The sequence below is a fragment of the Salvia miltiorrhiza genome, chromosome 2 (genome assembly GCF_028751815.1).
Source record: "Salvia miltiorrhiza cultivar Shanhuang (shh) chromosome 2, IMPLAD_Smil_shh, whole genome shotgun sequence".
NCBI classification, from domain to species: domain Eukaryota; kingdom Viridiplantae; phylum Streptophyta; class Magnoliopsida; order Lamiales; family Lamiaceae; genus Salvia; species Salvia miltiorrhiza.
Genome location: NC_080388.1, coordinates 39564824 through 39579410, shown reverse-complemented (window position 1 = coordinate 39579410; position 14587 = coordinate 39564824). Strand labels below are relative to the sequence as shown.

Here is a 14587-nt window from a genome sequence, read left to right as displayed (position 1 = left end):
ATCACCGGCAATAAAGGGGTAAGTCAATATTGGTTCTCTAGTGGAATGAACTAATATTTATAAATTAATTATGGTTTGGGCTGACCATGGAGAATTAATTTATTTGAGGCCCATCTTTATTCCTTGTATCTGGTCCCTAGACTGGTCCAAAGTCTCCTTGCCCTAGCAGAGGGAGAAATCGCCTAGCACTAAGAAACTGGCGCCCCACACGTGTATTTTATTTTAAATACAACTGTCTGCTCTCAGGAAAAATACACACATAAAAATTAGGTCTTTGAGAGTAGGGAAAGCGGCGCCAAACATGTGAAGCAGAATTCTCTCTTGGGACTTTCACAGTTCGTTGTCCATCCAACAGTGAAAGCTGAGCGGGATACAGTTCAAAAGGTCAGAGCTGAAGTCGTTCAACACGATCATCGACAACCTTTGCATACAGTTTACAAGTAAGTAATTCTAATTCCAACGTGCAACACTTAAATTCATAGGAGCATGTTAGGATTAATCGTTGTATGGTAAATTAAGATATCCAAGAAACGATCCTGTTGGGGCTATTAATCCTTCAATGAGGTGATGGTATAATAATATTTTCTCATGTTTTCTTTCCTAAAGAATATGAGATAAAAAAATAATGCGATAAATTTGTTCCACTACAAAAAATGGAGTGGCTGAAATTAACGATGGTAACAACCCCGTCGAGAAAATTCCAGTGTTCTTGACCCATTCTCGACGGTCTCGACGGGAGCTTAGTGCCATCGTAAATCCGTTACACATCCGTCAAGAACTTTTAATTCCTTAAAATATTATTTTTATTTTGTATAAGCTCGTCGTTAATCCATCGTAAATTATTAAATTTAATAAAAAAATTAAACTCTTGTCGATAATTTGTCGACAATTATAAATTATTTTTATAATTATTTTTAATATTTTGGTTTATCGTCGTTAGCCCGTCGAGAATATTGATTTTTAAGTCCAGTCGTTAATTACTGAATAATTTCTAATCTCTTCCCCCAAATTCAGTTGTCCTACCATTCCCAAAACAAATTCTATCTAGCCCCCTGCTCTGTCGAAGTCCGTTGTCGTCGCTTGCCCCCTGCCGAAGTCGCACTACGTCGTTGATTTGCTGCCATCTCGACGTTTACCAGCAGATTCTCTCTCTCTCTCTCTCTCTCTCAAATTTGTATAGATTCAGATCTGCCCCCGCCTCGCCCCCAGCCGAAGTCGCACTACACCGGAGTCGCCGTTTACAACAAGTTCTCTCTCTCTCTCTCTCTCTCAAATTTGCATATTTTCAAATCTCTTCCCCTCTCAAGTAGACATTTTGACTTATGGGTATGTAACAAATTTAATTTAACTTACAATGTTTTAATATACAAATATATAACCTCCAATTTGTTGAAATATTTTGCGGCCTAGTAATAAAATCTGGCGTTATACATCACATGCTTTCCAAGTCTATATAGAGGGCGTTTTCTTCAGATACGAATGAAGTTTACTTCAATCAGTTTATGGTAAGAAATTGTTTAATTAGTTTTCTAACACTATTATAATATTAATGTTATATAAAAATTGACATCATTTAAAGAGGTGGTGAAAAAGGATACAAAGGGCCGTGTGTTCGGGATAGGCATGATGACACAGATGGATTCTAGTGGATCCAGTACTTAGTCACGTCTCAGGCTGCTCCTGCTGCTTATCTTGAGGAGGTCGAGACGCTCAAAGGTCAATTGGATGTGCAGGTTGCTAGAGGGAACAACCTCAATGCACGTATGTTGGAGCAAGATGGCACCATCAATGATCTCAAGAGTATCATGGTGAAGTTGATGACTAGTATGAAGAGGGGTTATGATACTTGTATATGTTGTCAGTATGGAGTTAGGATTTATGTTGTCACTATGAAGTTATGATACTTAATACTTAGCTTAATTCAATTCTGTAGGTATATTTGAATTTGAATGTTTTATTATGATAAGTATGTTTGAAGTGTAGCAGATTGGAATAAGTACTGGAGTGAACTTCAGGAGAAAGTTAAGAAGAAGGATTAGGCTGGTAATAAGTATGTTTGAATTAATTTGATGTTTAAATTGATTTTACAGTATATTAAATTCCAAAAAAAAAATTATACAAAATGATTTTCAACGGATTTTCGACGGGAGACAACACATATCAAATTAATATAGATCCTTCGATGTTATGTTTTTGCATTTTTTCTTTTAATTTTATTTTTTTTAAGTTACGTAGTCATTAGATTATTCAAACCCTCCAATTTATTAGTTGAAAATAAAGCGTTTTATGCATTGAATTGTACTTAGGGATGACAATCGGGTACGACGGGTACGGATAGTGACTATCCATACCCATACCCACGAACTAAATGGATAGTGGTTGCTAACCACGAAACTATCCATGGATATCAATAGTATCCAAACCCGCTATCCGCGGATACCCGCTACCCGTCGGGTATCCGCGAACCCGCTATCCGACGGATACCCGTCACCCACTATCCGCCGGATACCCGCTATCCGCCGAATACCCACTATCCGCTGGATACCCACGAAATAGAATTTAAATATAAATTTACAACAAATTTAATAATAAAAAAAAATCAACACAAATAGCATAGTTCAAATCCACAAAGAACAATGTTTAAATTCAAATTCACAAAGAACAATGTTCAAATTCATCAACTAAAATATAAAATCCAACAAAGAACAATGTCTATAATTGATCGACAGTAGAAATACTAGCCCATAATTTCAAAATATATATTCAAAGCCCTTATTTTATAGAATTTTTTATGGATATTTGACGGGTAATTGACGGATAATTGATGGGTAATTGGCGGGTATTTTTCGCGGGTAAACGGGTTTCGCGGGTATGGATAGTAAGTATCCAAACCCATACCCACGAACTAAATGGATAGTGAATTGCACCCACGAAACTATCCGTGGATATTAAATGGTATCCAAACCCACCCTAATGGGTTCGGGTTTTCGCGGATATCCGCTACCCGCGGGTAGATTGCCATCCCTAATTGTACTTCATCATTATATTTCTAGTATTAATTCCGTATTTCATAGTTTGAATTAATCTACATGATGTCTCCTAGGAGACACTAAGCGGTGTGAACTCCTATTTACGAATAGTGAGGTCCAAGGATCACCCCCTCCCCTATTTTCAAAATAAATAAATTAATATACATGATAAGAGAGTATATAAAATACTCAGGCTAATATTTTTTTTTCCTTCAAAATTCAAGCAATATAAAACATGATCTCAATGTCAATTATTCAAATATGTGTGATTTACATATATCAGCATATACTAACTTATTATTAATTAAACTAAAATAAAAACACCTTTTAAAATACAAAATATGAACCATTTTTAACCCTTAGACCATCAAGATCTATGGTTGATTCATCAATTTGTTGGATGAATTCATGGTCCTGAGTTCGAATCTCATAGGTGACGAAAATTTTATTTTTCGCAATTTCATACATTTACACATAGCGAATTTATATGTGTTCTACACATAAAATTCATACATTTTAGTTGATTTGTATTTTATATTTTAAGAGTTCTGGATCCATTCTATATATATATATATATATATATAGGGGAGCGTTCCAATAAGATCCCCTATTTTTAGTGAGACCTAAAACACGATATCGTGCGTTTATTTCATCAATCCTAAGGCTGATATTGTATCTAGATGGAGAATTTTTTTACTCAGGGTTCGAATCCTGGAGGAAGCGAAATATTTTAAATTTCGTTATTCATCAATATATACTATATTGTTTGTTGGTATATACTGTTTTGTTCATCAGTTTATATGTTCATTACCAATTTTTTAAATTTCGTTATTCATCAGTGTATACTGCCTTGTGGCCCTTGTTCATCAGTATATATGTCTTATTCATTGTACTCAGTGTCTCACGAAAAATAGGGGGTCTCACTGGAGCGCGCCCTATAGTATATATATATATATATATATATATATATATATATATATATATATATATATATATATATAGGGGAGAGCTATTCAGAAAACTCCTCTTAGACTATAAACTATAAACTTATTAAAATGTATGAATTATATGTAGAACATGTTGGATTTGTATACTGAAAGCAAGAACGTTTTATGCTTGTATACAATGTTTCCTAAGTTCACTATCTAATCTCCTATCTGATTGTGTTCATGATTGCATATGTATGTTCTTTATCTCTATATAAGTAGATTATATGGTGTGTTGTAGATCACAGAAGACCATATAATTGGAATAACCTTAAGAGATATAATATGATCACAGCCGAAATAACTCTAGGACAAGTTATTGGTTTAGGCTGCAGTATAGATGGAAGTAGTTTGTCTTGGCTACTTGTCTATACTGGTACGTCATTACGTATTGATAGGACCACAGTTGAGATGTATTCTTCTATCTGACTTAAGTGAAGAATCAAGATCTCGGTGACTTATAAGATCTTAATACTAATAAGTATTCAGATATATATGTTAATTCGTATATCACTTTGACTTACTATGAGTGAAAGTTATATACTAACTCGAGTACTCTGTATCTTGGGTGATAGCGGTTAATATATGATATTTGATTATCTGTATTAGTACCCGTATCCGGTATAGGATAATGACATCCCCTTAAGGAGCTCAATAAGGTTTATTTCGCTAAACCCTGCAGGTTGATTAAGTTCAGGCGCAATAATAAAGTTTGAGTGGTACTGCTTAAGGATTTATAAAGAGATTAATTAATTTAAGCTGTCAGAGCTCTAATTAATTAATGGATGTCGGATATTTTAAATACGGAGATTTAATAAGTCTAAATACAAGCCCCCGACTCATCACCGGCAATAAAGGGGTAAGTTAGTATCGGTTCTCTAGTGGAATGAACTGATATTTATAAATTAATTATGGTCTGGGCTGACCATAGATAAATTAATTTATTTGAGGCCCATCTTTATTCCTTGTATCTGGTCCCTGGACTGGCCCAAAGTCTCCTAGCCCTAGAAGGAGAGAAGGAACGCCTATTACAGATTCCAAGCGTCCCACACGTATTTAATTCTATTAAATACAGCTGTCAGCTCTCAGGAAAACAGACTGATAAAATTAGGGTTTTGAGAGTTGTGTGGGGCGCAGGAAAACGTGTGGAGCATTCTCTCTTGGGACTTTCATAGATCGTTGTCCATCCAACGGTGAAAGCTGAGCGGGATACAGTCGAGAAGATCAGAGCTGGAGTCAGATTTTCGCACGAAACCAAGTTCTGGCAGTCTCCGTAAAACGGCCATAACTTCCTCCACAGAACTCCGATTCAGACGAATCAGGCGGCCACGGAAAGCTCTCTCGAAGACGAAGAAGTCGTATTTCTGGGCGAAATACGATTTGAGGACGTTTGAGGCTTCAAACGAAGGCTTGAAGCTGACCGGTCTGTTCAGATGCGAATCTGCGAATTCTTCTGAATTCTTCAGGTATTTCTGAGCTCCAACGTGCAGCTGTTAAATTCATAGGAGCATGTTTAATATTAATCGTTGTATGATAAATTAATAATAACCAAGAAACGATCATCGGGCAAAGCGGAACGTTAATTCAGTTTAATATTCATTCAGAACACCTATGAATTCCCTATGTAAATGTATGAATTACGAAAATTAAATTTTTTGCTACCTATGAGATTCGAACTCAGGACCATGAATTATTCCAAGAAGGAGATGAATTAACCGTAGATCTTGATGATCCAAGGGCTGAAAATGGTTCCTATTTTATAGTCTAATTTTGATTTTTATTTTAGCCTTCCCCATGAATTATATGTAGAACACCTATGAATTCCCTGTGTAAATGAATAAGTCCTTGTATAATATATATATATATATATATATATATATATAGGGAGAGGTTCAAGAAAGAACCATAAATAAAAGAAGACCGGAGAACCATTTTCAGCCATTCGATCATCAAGATCTACGGTGGATGCATCATCTTGTTGGATGAATGTAGATCCTGGGTTCGAATCCTGAAGAGAGCATTTTTTTTAAATTTTTTTAGTGCATTAATTTTAACAGCAAATGCATTAATTTTTACAGTGGATGCATTAGATTTGATGGTTCTTCTGTTCTCACAAATAATGTAGTTCTCTCTAGAACCACACCCTATATATATATATACACACTGTCAAACGAATAAGTCCTTGTATAATAAAATGTTATATTGTAAGATACTAATACATAATTCACCATTTCAAGTTTTATAACACTAGATGTTCGTGAAAATGTCCATGCCAAACATTCATCTAAGATATATTAATAAGATTAATCCTAGATTAACTTTTTCCCCTTTTGAAACCTTATCCATACATTTATATTCCTAAATATTACAGGCCCCATTTAATATCCACTTTTAACAAGATATAATTCTTTTTCAGTTTTAGAAATTAAAAATGTTATTTTTCAATATATATATATATATATATATTAAATGAATAATATGAAACGAATGTGTATTTATAATGATCTAAAGCACAGTCATTACAACAAAGATGATATAAATTAAGCAAGGCTCCGTGACAAACCAAATTATGGGCATTTTTTGTCTTGTAATGAAACGGATTGGTCTTAATCGGACACTTGGCCTACTTTTTTAGTGGTCCTTTCTATTATACTAAATTTAATTTCCTAAACTTCTGAAATCTGCATAAGAAAATATTTGCCTTGTGACGCCCATGTTTCCCCCTTTTCCGTTGAATTCGTTGTTATAAAATCGTTTTCTATTTAACAACCACTAACACCTAGCTACATATAGGGGAGTTGCTTCGTCCCCAAATTTCGTATGTGGGAATATTGCTTTTCGAAATATAAATGTACATTTTAATATTTAATCCAACATTACAAAACAATCATACTTTCACCGTCCATAATTATCCCAACCATTTTCATTATTTTTTTCATTCACCACTGAGGATTTTATTTTGTTTTATCAAAAACGTAAACATACATGAAATGATGACACCATTATTGATTGGATATATTGATGTGTATCTGATGATTAATGATCAAGTGAATATCAAGTTCGTCGATGACTCGATAAGATATGATGAAACGTATGTAATTTTTAGCGTCGAGTTTAAAATTGCCATTTTAATATATTTTCGAAATAGAACGAATAAGACACATAATATTGAGATGGACGGGTTTTCGAACTTGAGTTCTTTCCTTTTAGGTCTTTTTTGGCCCTTTAGTATTTCAATTTTGTAGGATTATGATCAATTTTTTAAGTAGGATTCATATTTTAGGCCTATAAATATTTTGTTTTCGCATTTTATATGACATTCAATTATATAATTTTTGAGTTTTCAATAAGTTTTATTTTTCGTTGAAGAGCATAATTAATCTTTTACATATATATATGATCTAGACTTCTAGTATATATCACATATAATTTGTATAGACAAGTTTTCCCCTAAAAAAATACTTCATCCGTCCTAACTTTTAGTATCCATATTTCATTTTTTGAATGTTCCACAATTTTTTTATTCATTTCTATTTTTAGTAAAAGTAAGTGAGACGTTAATCCACTTTGATTATTTTAATACTCGCATAAAATGTGAGACCCTTATTCCAATTACAATACATCCAATCATTTTATTAAAATCGTGTCATTCTCAAATGGATACTAAAAATCGGGGCGAATGAAGTAATATGATATCATTTCAATATTCGAGCTAGCCTATTTTTTTTTCTTTATAAACAATATTTATTCGCAATCACTATATTGTCACACACACACACACACAAAAACTTTCAATTCGAAATATATTAGTATCATCGTCAGATTTTACTAGGCCAACCGTAAAACGTGAAGCCAGCCATTCTTGACTTATTAGGTATAATAATTGTTTTTGGAAGAATAATAAACTTTTTTTGGAGAATAAATAATTTTTAAAAATAATGTCGTGGCGAAATTAAACTTAAAACACGTATTAACAACACTATCGTTACACCAACACACATTTCTCTCACAATTTGATATTGGTGTTTCATATAGATTGCAAATATACACCAATTATCAACATTCCATCTCTCTTATACATGCTTGGCAAGTGGAGTACATTGTAAGACATACAAGAATGCAGTACTATATATATCAGTAAATTATCCAGTGACTCATTTCATCCGATCAATAATATAAGAGCCAAAATTTAAAATGATCTATCAATAATATAAATAACCCCTCCTATTTTCTGAAGGATACCGATTAAGTGCTTTATCAATCATAATATATTGTAAAACTCCATAAGCATTTAGTTTACCCCCCTTTCAATTATCCTCTCAAAAAAAGAAAAAAGAAAAGAAGGTACTATTACAGATTTACAGCGGAGGGGCTGTGACTGCATTCAATTTTTGCCATTAATAAAACTGAAAAATTCACCATAATTTTGCTGCAGTAGAAAAGGCTGAGCTCAAAAGCAAGAATCTCACACATGGTGGTGGGGTGGGGGGTTGGGGGTGGGGGTGGAGGTGAAGGCAATATTGAAAGCTACTCTTTTCTGTTTTATCCTTTTCACCTAATTAAAAAGGCTTTGTCCTTATTATCTGTTGTCCATTTTCCACATTATTTCTAACCCACAGTTCCCCTCTTAATTACTACCCCTAAAACATGCTCTAACATCAAATCACAATTTAGTTACACCATTTCAATTTATATTAAGCTACAAAATATTGATACAAAGAGAGAAAGAGAAAAAGTCAAAACGACCCCACTTTTTACAAATGCAGGGTAGTAGTTTTATATAGGAGTTATGACAAAAACATACTTGTGTATGTCAGTCTTGTAATTCAGCTTATCACCTATGTACTTCTTCAAATAAAGACACCATTTTATTATCTGAAATAAGACACAATTTTGTGACTATTTTTTGGAAGTATTTAAGTTTAATTGGCTGTTGGGGCTCTGGCTTTAAGGTTTGGAAATATATATGTACTTTGGCAATCCATTATTTCATCAAATACTCATTATACGGCGAGTGCATGCGTGTTGACCTAATAATAGAGTAGTTAATATCTAAGGTAAAAAAATTTGGATTCGAGTTCACCGCTTATTTAATTATTAATTTATCAAAAATAATACTCCTCATTATATATATATACGACACTAGCTTGTCCCGTGAATTCACTCTTATGGCTCAAATTAGGCATAGTGTGGCTCTAGGCCGATTCTTGAATAATTAAGATGCTTGGGTGTCTCGTTGAATTGAATGAAAATTCAAAATTTGAGAATATTAACATAAAAAACATACATACGTACACGAGCAAGCTTTTATTTCAAAGGTTTTTTCGACCACCAAATAACACGTAAGCTAAATTAGCGTCTAAAATTAGTTAATCGATATTATCGTTGTGCGATAACTAGAAATATTTGAAATGGGAGTGTGTTAAACATTTCTCTACATTTGCCACAGTTGAAAATTTGTATTTTGTGGGGAATTTTAGGAGTGTGTTTAACGCTCCTTGATTTTCTAGCATTTTTATCTAATTATGGTATGATACATGTGAATTGATGAAATGATACGTAATATAAATTGTAAAGTGAAAATATTAAAGAAATGGCTAAATCACAAGATTCGAACGTACAAGTAACCGATTATTTCTAGAAAAATCATCGGTATATTGTAATGGGTCAAAGAAATGAATACGATAGTACTCCAAATAAAAACGAATACTAATACACGATATTTTATTTTTAGATATCGTTGAAAACTTGAAAAAAAAAAAATTAGGAAGAAATCGTGAAAGCAACTTTCTTGAATATTAGCTCTTATATGAAATTAAAAATTTCGACGTCCCAACTGAATAGACTCCTAGTCGAAGCTAAATTACCAAGACAACCCCTACATAGACTTGATGCTTCGCAAATAATCGTGCCCATTTTCGTAAAATTGGGCACAAATTGCGGTTCTATCCCAAGCCGTATTACAATAGACCTAGTCCCGCACAACAGATAAGATTCCCAACCATCCCCCATAAAACCCACACCTCTCATCAACCGCCGGAATCTTGAATCTCCGCCGCCGGAAAACCTAGCCCTCCGCCGCAAAAATGTTTTTCCCCCAAATCCAGTAGTGTTTAAAGAAATTCAAGAAATGGGCGACGAAGAAATCGCCTCGTCATCGTCATCTACAACAGAAAAGCAACAATTACAGCAGGCAATTCTGCAAATTTCTTCGTTAATTTCCCTCTCCCACTCGATTAAAGTGTTCACGGCGAAATGGCAGTCGGCGAGGAGCAAGCTCGAGGAACTGATCTCGAACCTCGCCGCCATCGAGAACTGCGAATTGAGCGGGAATCCGTCGCTGTCGGAGGCGCTGGAGAAGATTCTAAGCACACTCACAAACTGCGACGGCCTCGCGCGGCGGTGCTCGGAGTCCTCCTACAGCGGGAAGCTCCTCATGCAGAGCGATCTCGACATGCTGTCGGCGAAGCTCGACGCCCACATCACCAGCTTCCGCGAAATCTACTCCGCCGGCCTGCTGGAGCAGAGCCACGCCCTTGTTGTGTCAAGGCCCGCCGCCTCCGCCTCCAAGGACGACGTGCGTTTCTACCTCAACGACGTCGTTTCCAGGCTCAAAATCGGGAGCAAGACAATGAAGAGGGAAGCCCTCATTGCCTTGAACCAAGTCATTCGAGAAGATGATAGATATGTCAAGATTGGCGCCGAGATTGAAGGTTTTTTAAGCATTCTTGTCAATTTACTTGATTTTCAAGACACGGAGGTGCAGGAGGAGGCCGCGAGAGCCGTGTGCTTGATCGCCGGCTTCCCGCCCTGCAAAGCCGAGCTGATCGCCGCCGGCGCGATTGCACCGCTGATCAGAGTGGTGGAGAGTGGGAGCGAGCCGAGCAAGGAGTTTGCAGCAAGGTGTCTGATAAAAATGACGGAGAATTCCGACAACGTTTGGGCTGTTTCCGCCCACGGCGGCGTGCCGGCCCTGTTGAAAATTTGCTGCGGCGAAAACGGCGGGTGCGGGAGCGAGCTGGTCTGCTTGGCGTGCGGGGTGTTGAAGAACCTGGTGGCGGTGGAGGAGATAAAGAGATTCATGGTGGAAGACGGCGGCATTGCAGGGCTGGTGGAGCTGGCCGGGAGCAGGGACGAGGCGGCGCAGATGAGCGCTCTTGATCTGCTGCAGACGATGGCGTATAGAGACGAATCCATTAGAGAAACGATCATTGCGTATGGTGGGATTCCGACACTTGTCCGAATCCTGGATCCCGCGTCACCGGTTTCGACTAAAACAAGAGAGGTCGCACTGAGAGGAATCACGAGCATATGTCTGTCGTGGGAGAGCTCGGTGATGAGCTGCGGATTTGCAGATCACATACTGCATTTTCTTCGATTCGGAGAGGTTCCGCTGCAGGAACTGGGTCTCAAGGCCGCCTTCTGGCTCTGCGGAGCATCGGAGCAGGCGAAGAAGGTGATGGGGGATGCAGGATTCATGCCGCTTCTTCTCAAGTTTCTCGATTCCAAATCCTTCGAGATGCGGGAAATCGCGGCGGAGACGCTGTCGCTCATGCTCCTGGTGCCCAGGAACAGGAAGAGGTTCGTGCAGAGTGATCAAGACGTCGCCGTTTTGATGCAGATGCTTGCTCCCGACCAACCCAACTCCGGTAATAAGAAGCTTCTGCTTTCGATTTTGATGTCGCTCTCGCGGAGTAATAGTGCGAGGAAGAAGATGTTGAGCTCGGGATACCTTAAAAACATCGAGAAGCTAGCGGAGGAGGATGACGTCTCCGATGCCAAGAAGATTGTCAGGAAATTGTCTTCCAGTAGATTTCGCAATGTTCTCAATGTTTTCTGGCATTCTTGAATCCTTTATTTCTATTTTACTTTTTCGTCTTTTTATTAATGTTGGTTCAACATTTTTTTCCTTTATATTTTTTTTGGTTTTGTAAATCTACATTAGTCCCTTTTGATTAGAGAGTTGTTGATTGTCAGCAACATTCAGAATGCAGAAAACGGCCTACAAAAGTTTCCATCTTTACCATCAATATTCAATATTAATAAGACTGAATTCGTGAAATGTCACGTGATATTGGAATGTGGTCGGAAATAGATTATGTGGACCAACTGCTTGATTCTTATCAGATGATTAAAATTCAAGCCAAGATGCAAAACATGCGTAACTTCTGGCGTTGAATTCACTATTGCTATTATAAGATTTTTTTCCAGATGTAAAATGTGCGTAACTTTTGCCATCCCATTGACAATTACTATTATGAAATGTTTTTAGAAGCGAAACAATTAGACGAGCAGGATTGACTCACACGCAGCAAGAGCCCCAATTCTATATTCATAGTTAATTTTTGGATTGATTTTAGTTTTAGAATTTTGGTTCCTTTTGGGAATTAGGATTCATTTTAGATCTATAAGCAATTCAATTTCTGTTTTATAAGATATTGAATGATACTCCATATCCTTAAAACATTTGCCTAAATCTTCTTACTTTCTAATTTTGTACATAGTGTCATCATCAACTTTACAATTTTAATATTAGCTCATCATTTCAATTATTAAAATTTGTGCTGCTTCCTTTGGACAAACTTTTAAGGGACATAGGGGGTATTATTTTTGGAATTCTCAATAATTTTTGTTTATCGTTGAAGATTGTTGTCTTCGACATATGTGGTGGTGTGTTAACGGACGATCTCGTGTGTGCGCGCGCGCTTGTTGGCTAATTAAGTGTGGCAATGCAAAATATGTGAATAATTAGTGTGTGTGGCAATGCAAAATATGTGAATAATTAGTGTGTGGTATGCACATGGGAATGATATGAATTTTGGAGAAGGGCATGTGAAGTAGTATATTAGCTATAGATGTATACAAACGAAGAATGTGATAGATGATCTGCCTATTTCCCTGTCCTTTTTTGTCTTTTTACTCTTTCCTTCTTCGCCACTTTTCATGTTTGTTTTTGCTTTCTTCTGCAAATTTTTGTTTTTTCTCTATTATATTTTTGGGTTTGATGTGCTCTGCCTGAATCATCACCTCTGCAGGTTTCGTATCAAATGTAAATAAGGTGAAAAAACGTATTGTGTATTTAGTGTGGATTCGCACAATATTTTTCACCATATTAAGAATTTAAGAATGAAATAAAACAACGAGTTAAAACAAAATATTTGAATTTGTTTGGTGACAATTTGTAACATAATTGAGGTGTGAGGTGCGCACTTGATTGGTAAAATGGAGCATAGGCCTCGATAAGTAGAAGATGTGGTCATGGATATTACTGAATGTATCGTATAATCGGGTTATGCTTTGATCTACATCTTGATCTGCATTTTAATTTGAATCCGCATCCTGATTCGAACCGTGTAAATAACTATTTGGTTATACAAATGACATTGCCTGTAATTGATAATATTCGGTTATACAAATGACACTGTGTATAAAGGATATTATAACATTGCAAATGATACTGTGTATAATTACTATTTAAAAATATAAATGACACTTCCTGTAATCGACACTATAAAATTATAAATGACACTATAATATTTTAAATGACACTATAAAATTGAAAATTATTAAAATGTTACAGTATCATTTATATAACCGAATAGTGTCAATTATAGGCAATGTCATTTGTATAACCGAATAGTGTTATTTACACGATTTGAGCCAGGATGCGAGTTCAGATGAAGATGCGGGTTAATTTATTTGTACAGTATATCTGGTTGTACTCAAATTTTTGTGTAAGTAAAAAATCCTCGTGATTAATTTTAATTTTAACTCCAAAAATAAAATTACAGGTGAGAAAATTGTTTTCTCTATGGACAAAAGCAACTCAACAAACTGGTAAGAAGCTAACTATTCAACTAAATAACGAAATTGTGGCATTGGAATTTTGGCACACGCGTACGTACCCATATTTTGTTCAATTGCGAGTTTTCTATCTTTTTTTTTTTTTTTTTTTTTGTGAAAGTTTATTTTCTTTATTATGTCACTTTCAACTTTCTTCTTTTTCTTTATTGTAACTTTTACTTAACCTTTTTTTCTATTTTCCGACTCAACTAAGTTTTTGAGGGTCAATCATGTTATATGTACTTAATTTTCAGTATTTTTTATAAAATATTTCTAATTTATTTTTTTGAAAAGTTTTCAATTTTAGCTTTTTTAATAAAATATCTCAAATTTTAGTTTTCTATTGAAAAACCACCAACTTTAAGTATTTTTTAAAAATGTCCTCAACTTTCAATATTTTTCAAAAGATATCATGTTATACAAAATTCAGCGACAATTTCATGTGTTATCTTACCATATTCTTAAGTGGGACGATGTCATTTTATTAGGTGAGGTGTAAAAAAATATTCTACGTACCTAAGAATTCGGCAAAGTAACTCATCATTTCGGTGTCGAATTTTGTATACCATGATAATATTTAGAAAATGCTGAATTTTTGGGGTATTTTAGTAGAAAGCAAAAGTTGGAGATAATTTTTGAAAAATATTAAAAATATTTATTTAACTTAAGAAAAGAAACATAAGTTTTAAGTCATAAAATAAAATGGAATAAACAAAGAATACTAATCGA

At 35.3% G+C, this 14587-nt stretch overlaps 1 protein-coding gene across 1 annotated transcript; it reads left to right on the top strand.

Annotated features, from left to right (window-relative positions):
- The first annotated feature begins 9738 nt into the window (after window positions 1-9738).
- Window positions 9739-12013, top strand: LOC131012403 (uncharacterized). Its single transcript, XM_057940356.1, has one exon. The coding sequence runs from the start codon at window positions 10146-10148 to the stop codon at window positions 11862-11864; it is 1719 nt and encodes a 572-aa protein (XP_057796339.1). The 5' UTR covers window positions 9739-10145; the 3' UTR covers window positions 11865-12013.
- The last annotated feature ends 2574 nt before the right edge of the window (window positions 12014-14587 follow it).

What these genes read in the sequence shown, in the direction of transcription:
- LOC131012403 (XM_057940356.1), top strand. Translation starts at nt 10,146, where the DNA reads ATGGGCGACGAAGAAATCGCCTCGTCATCGTCATCTACAACAGAAAAG.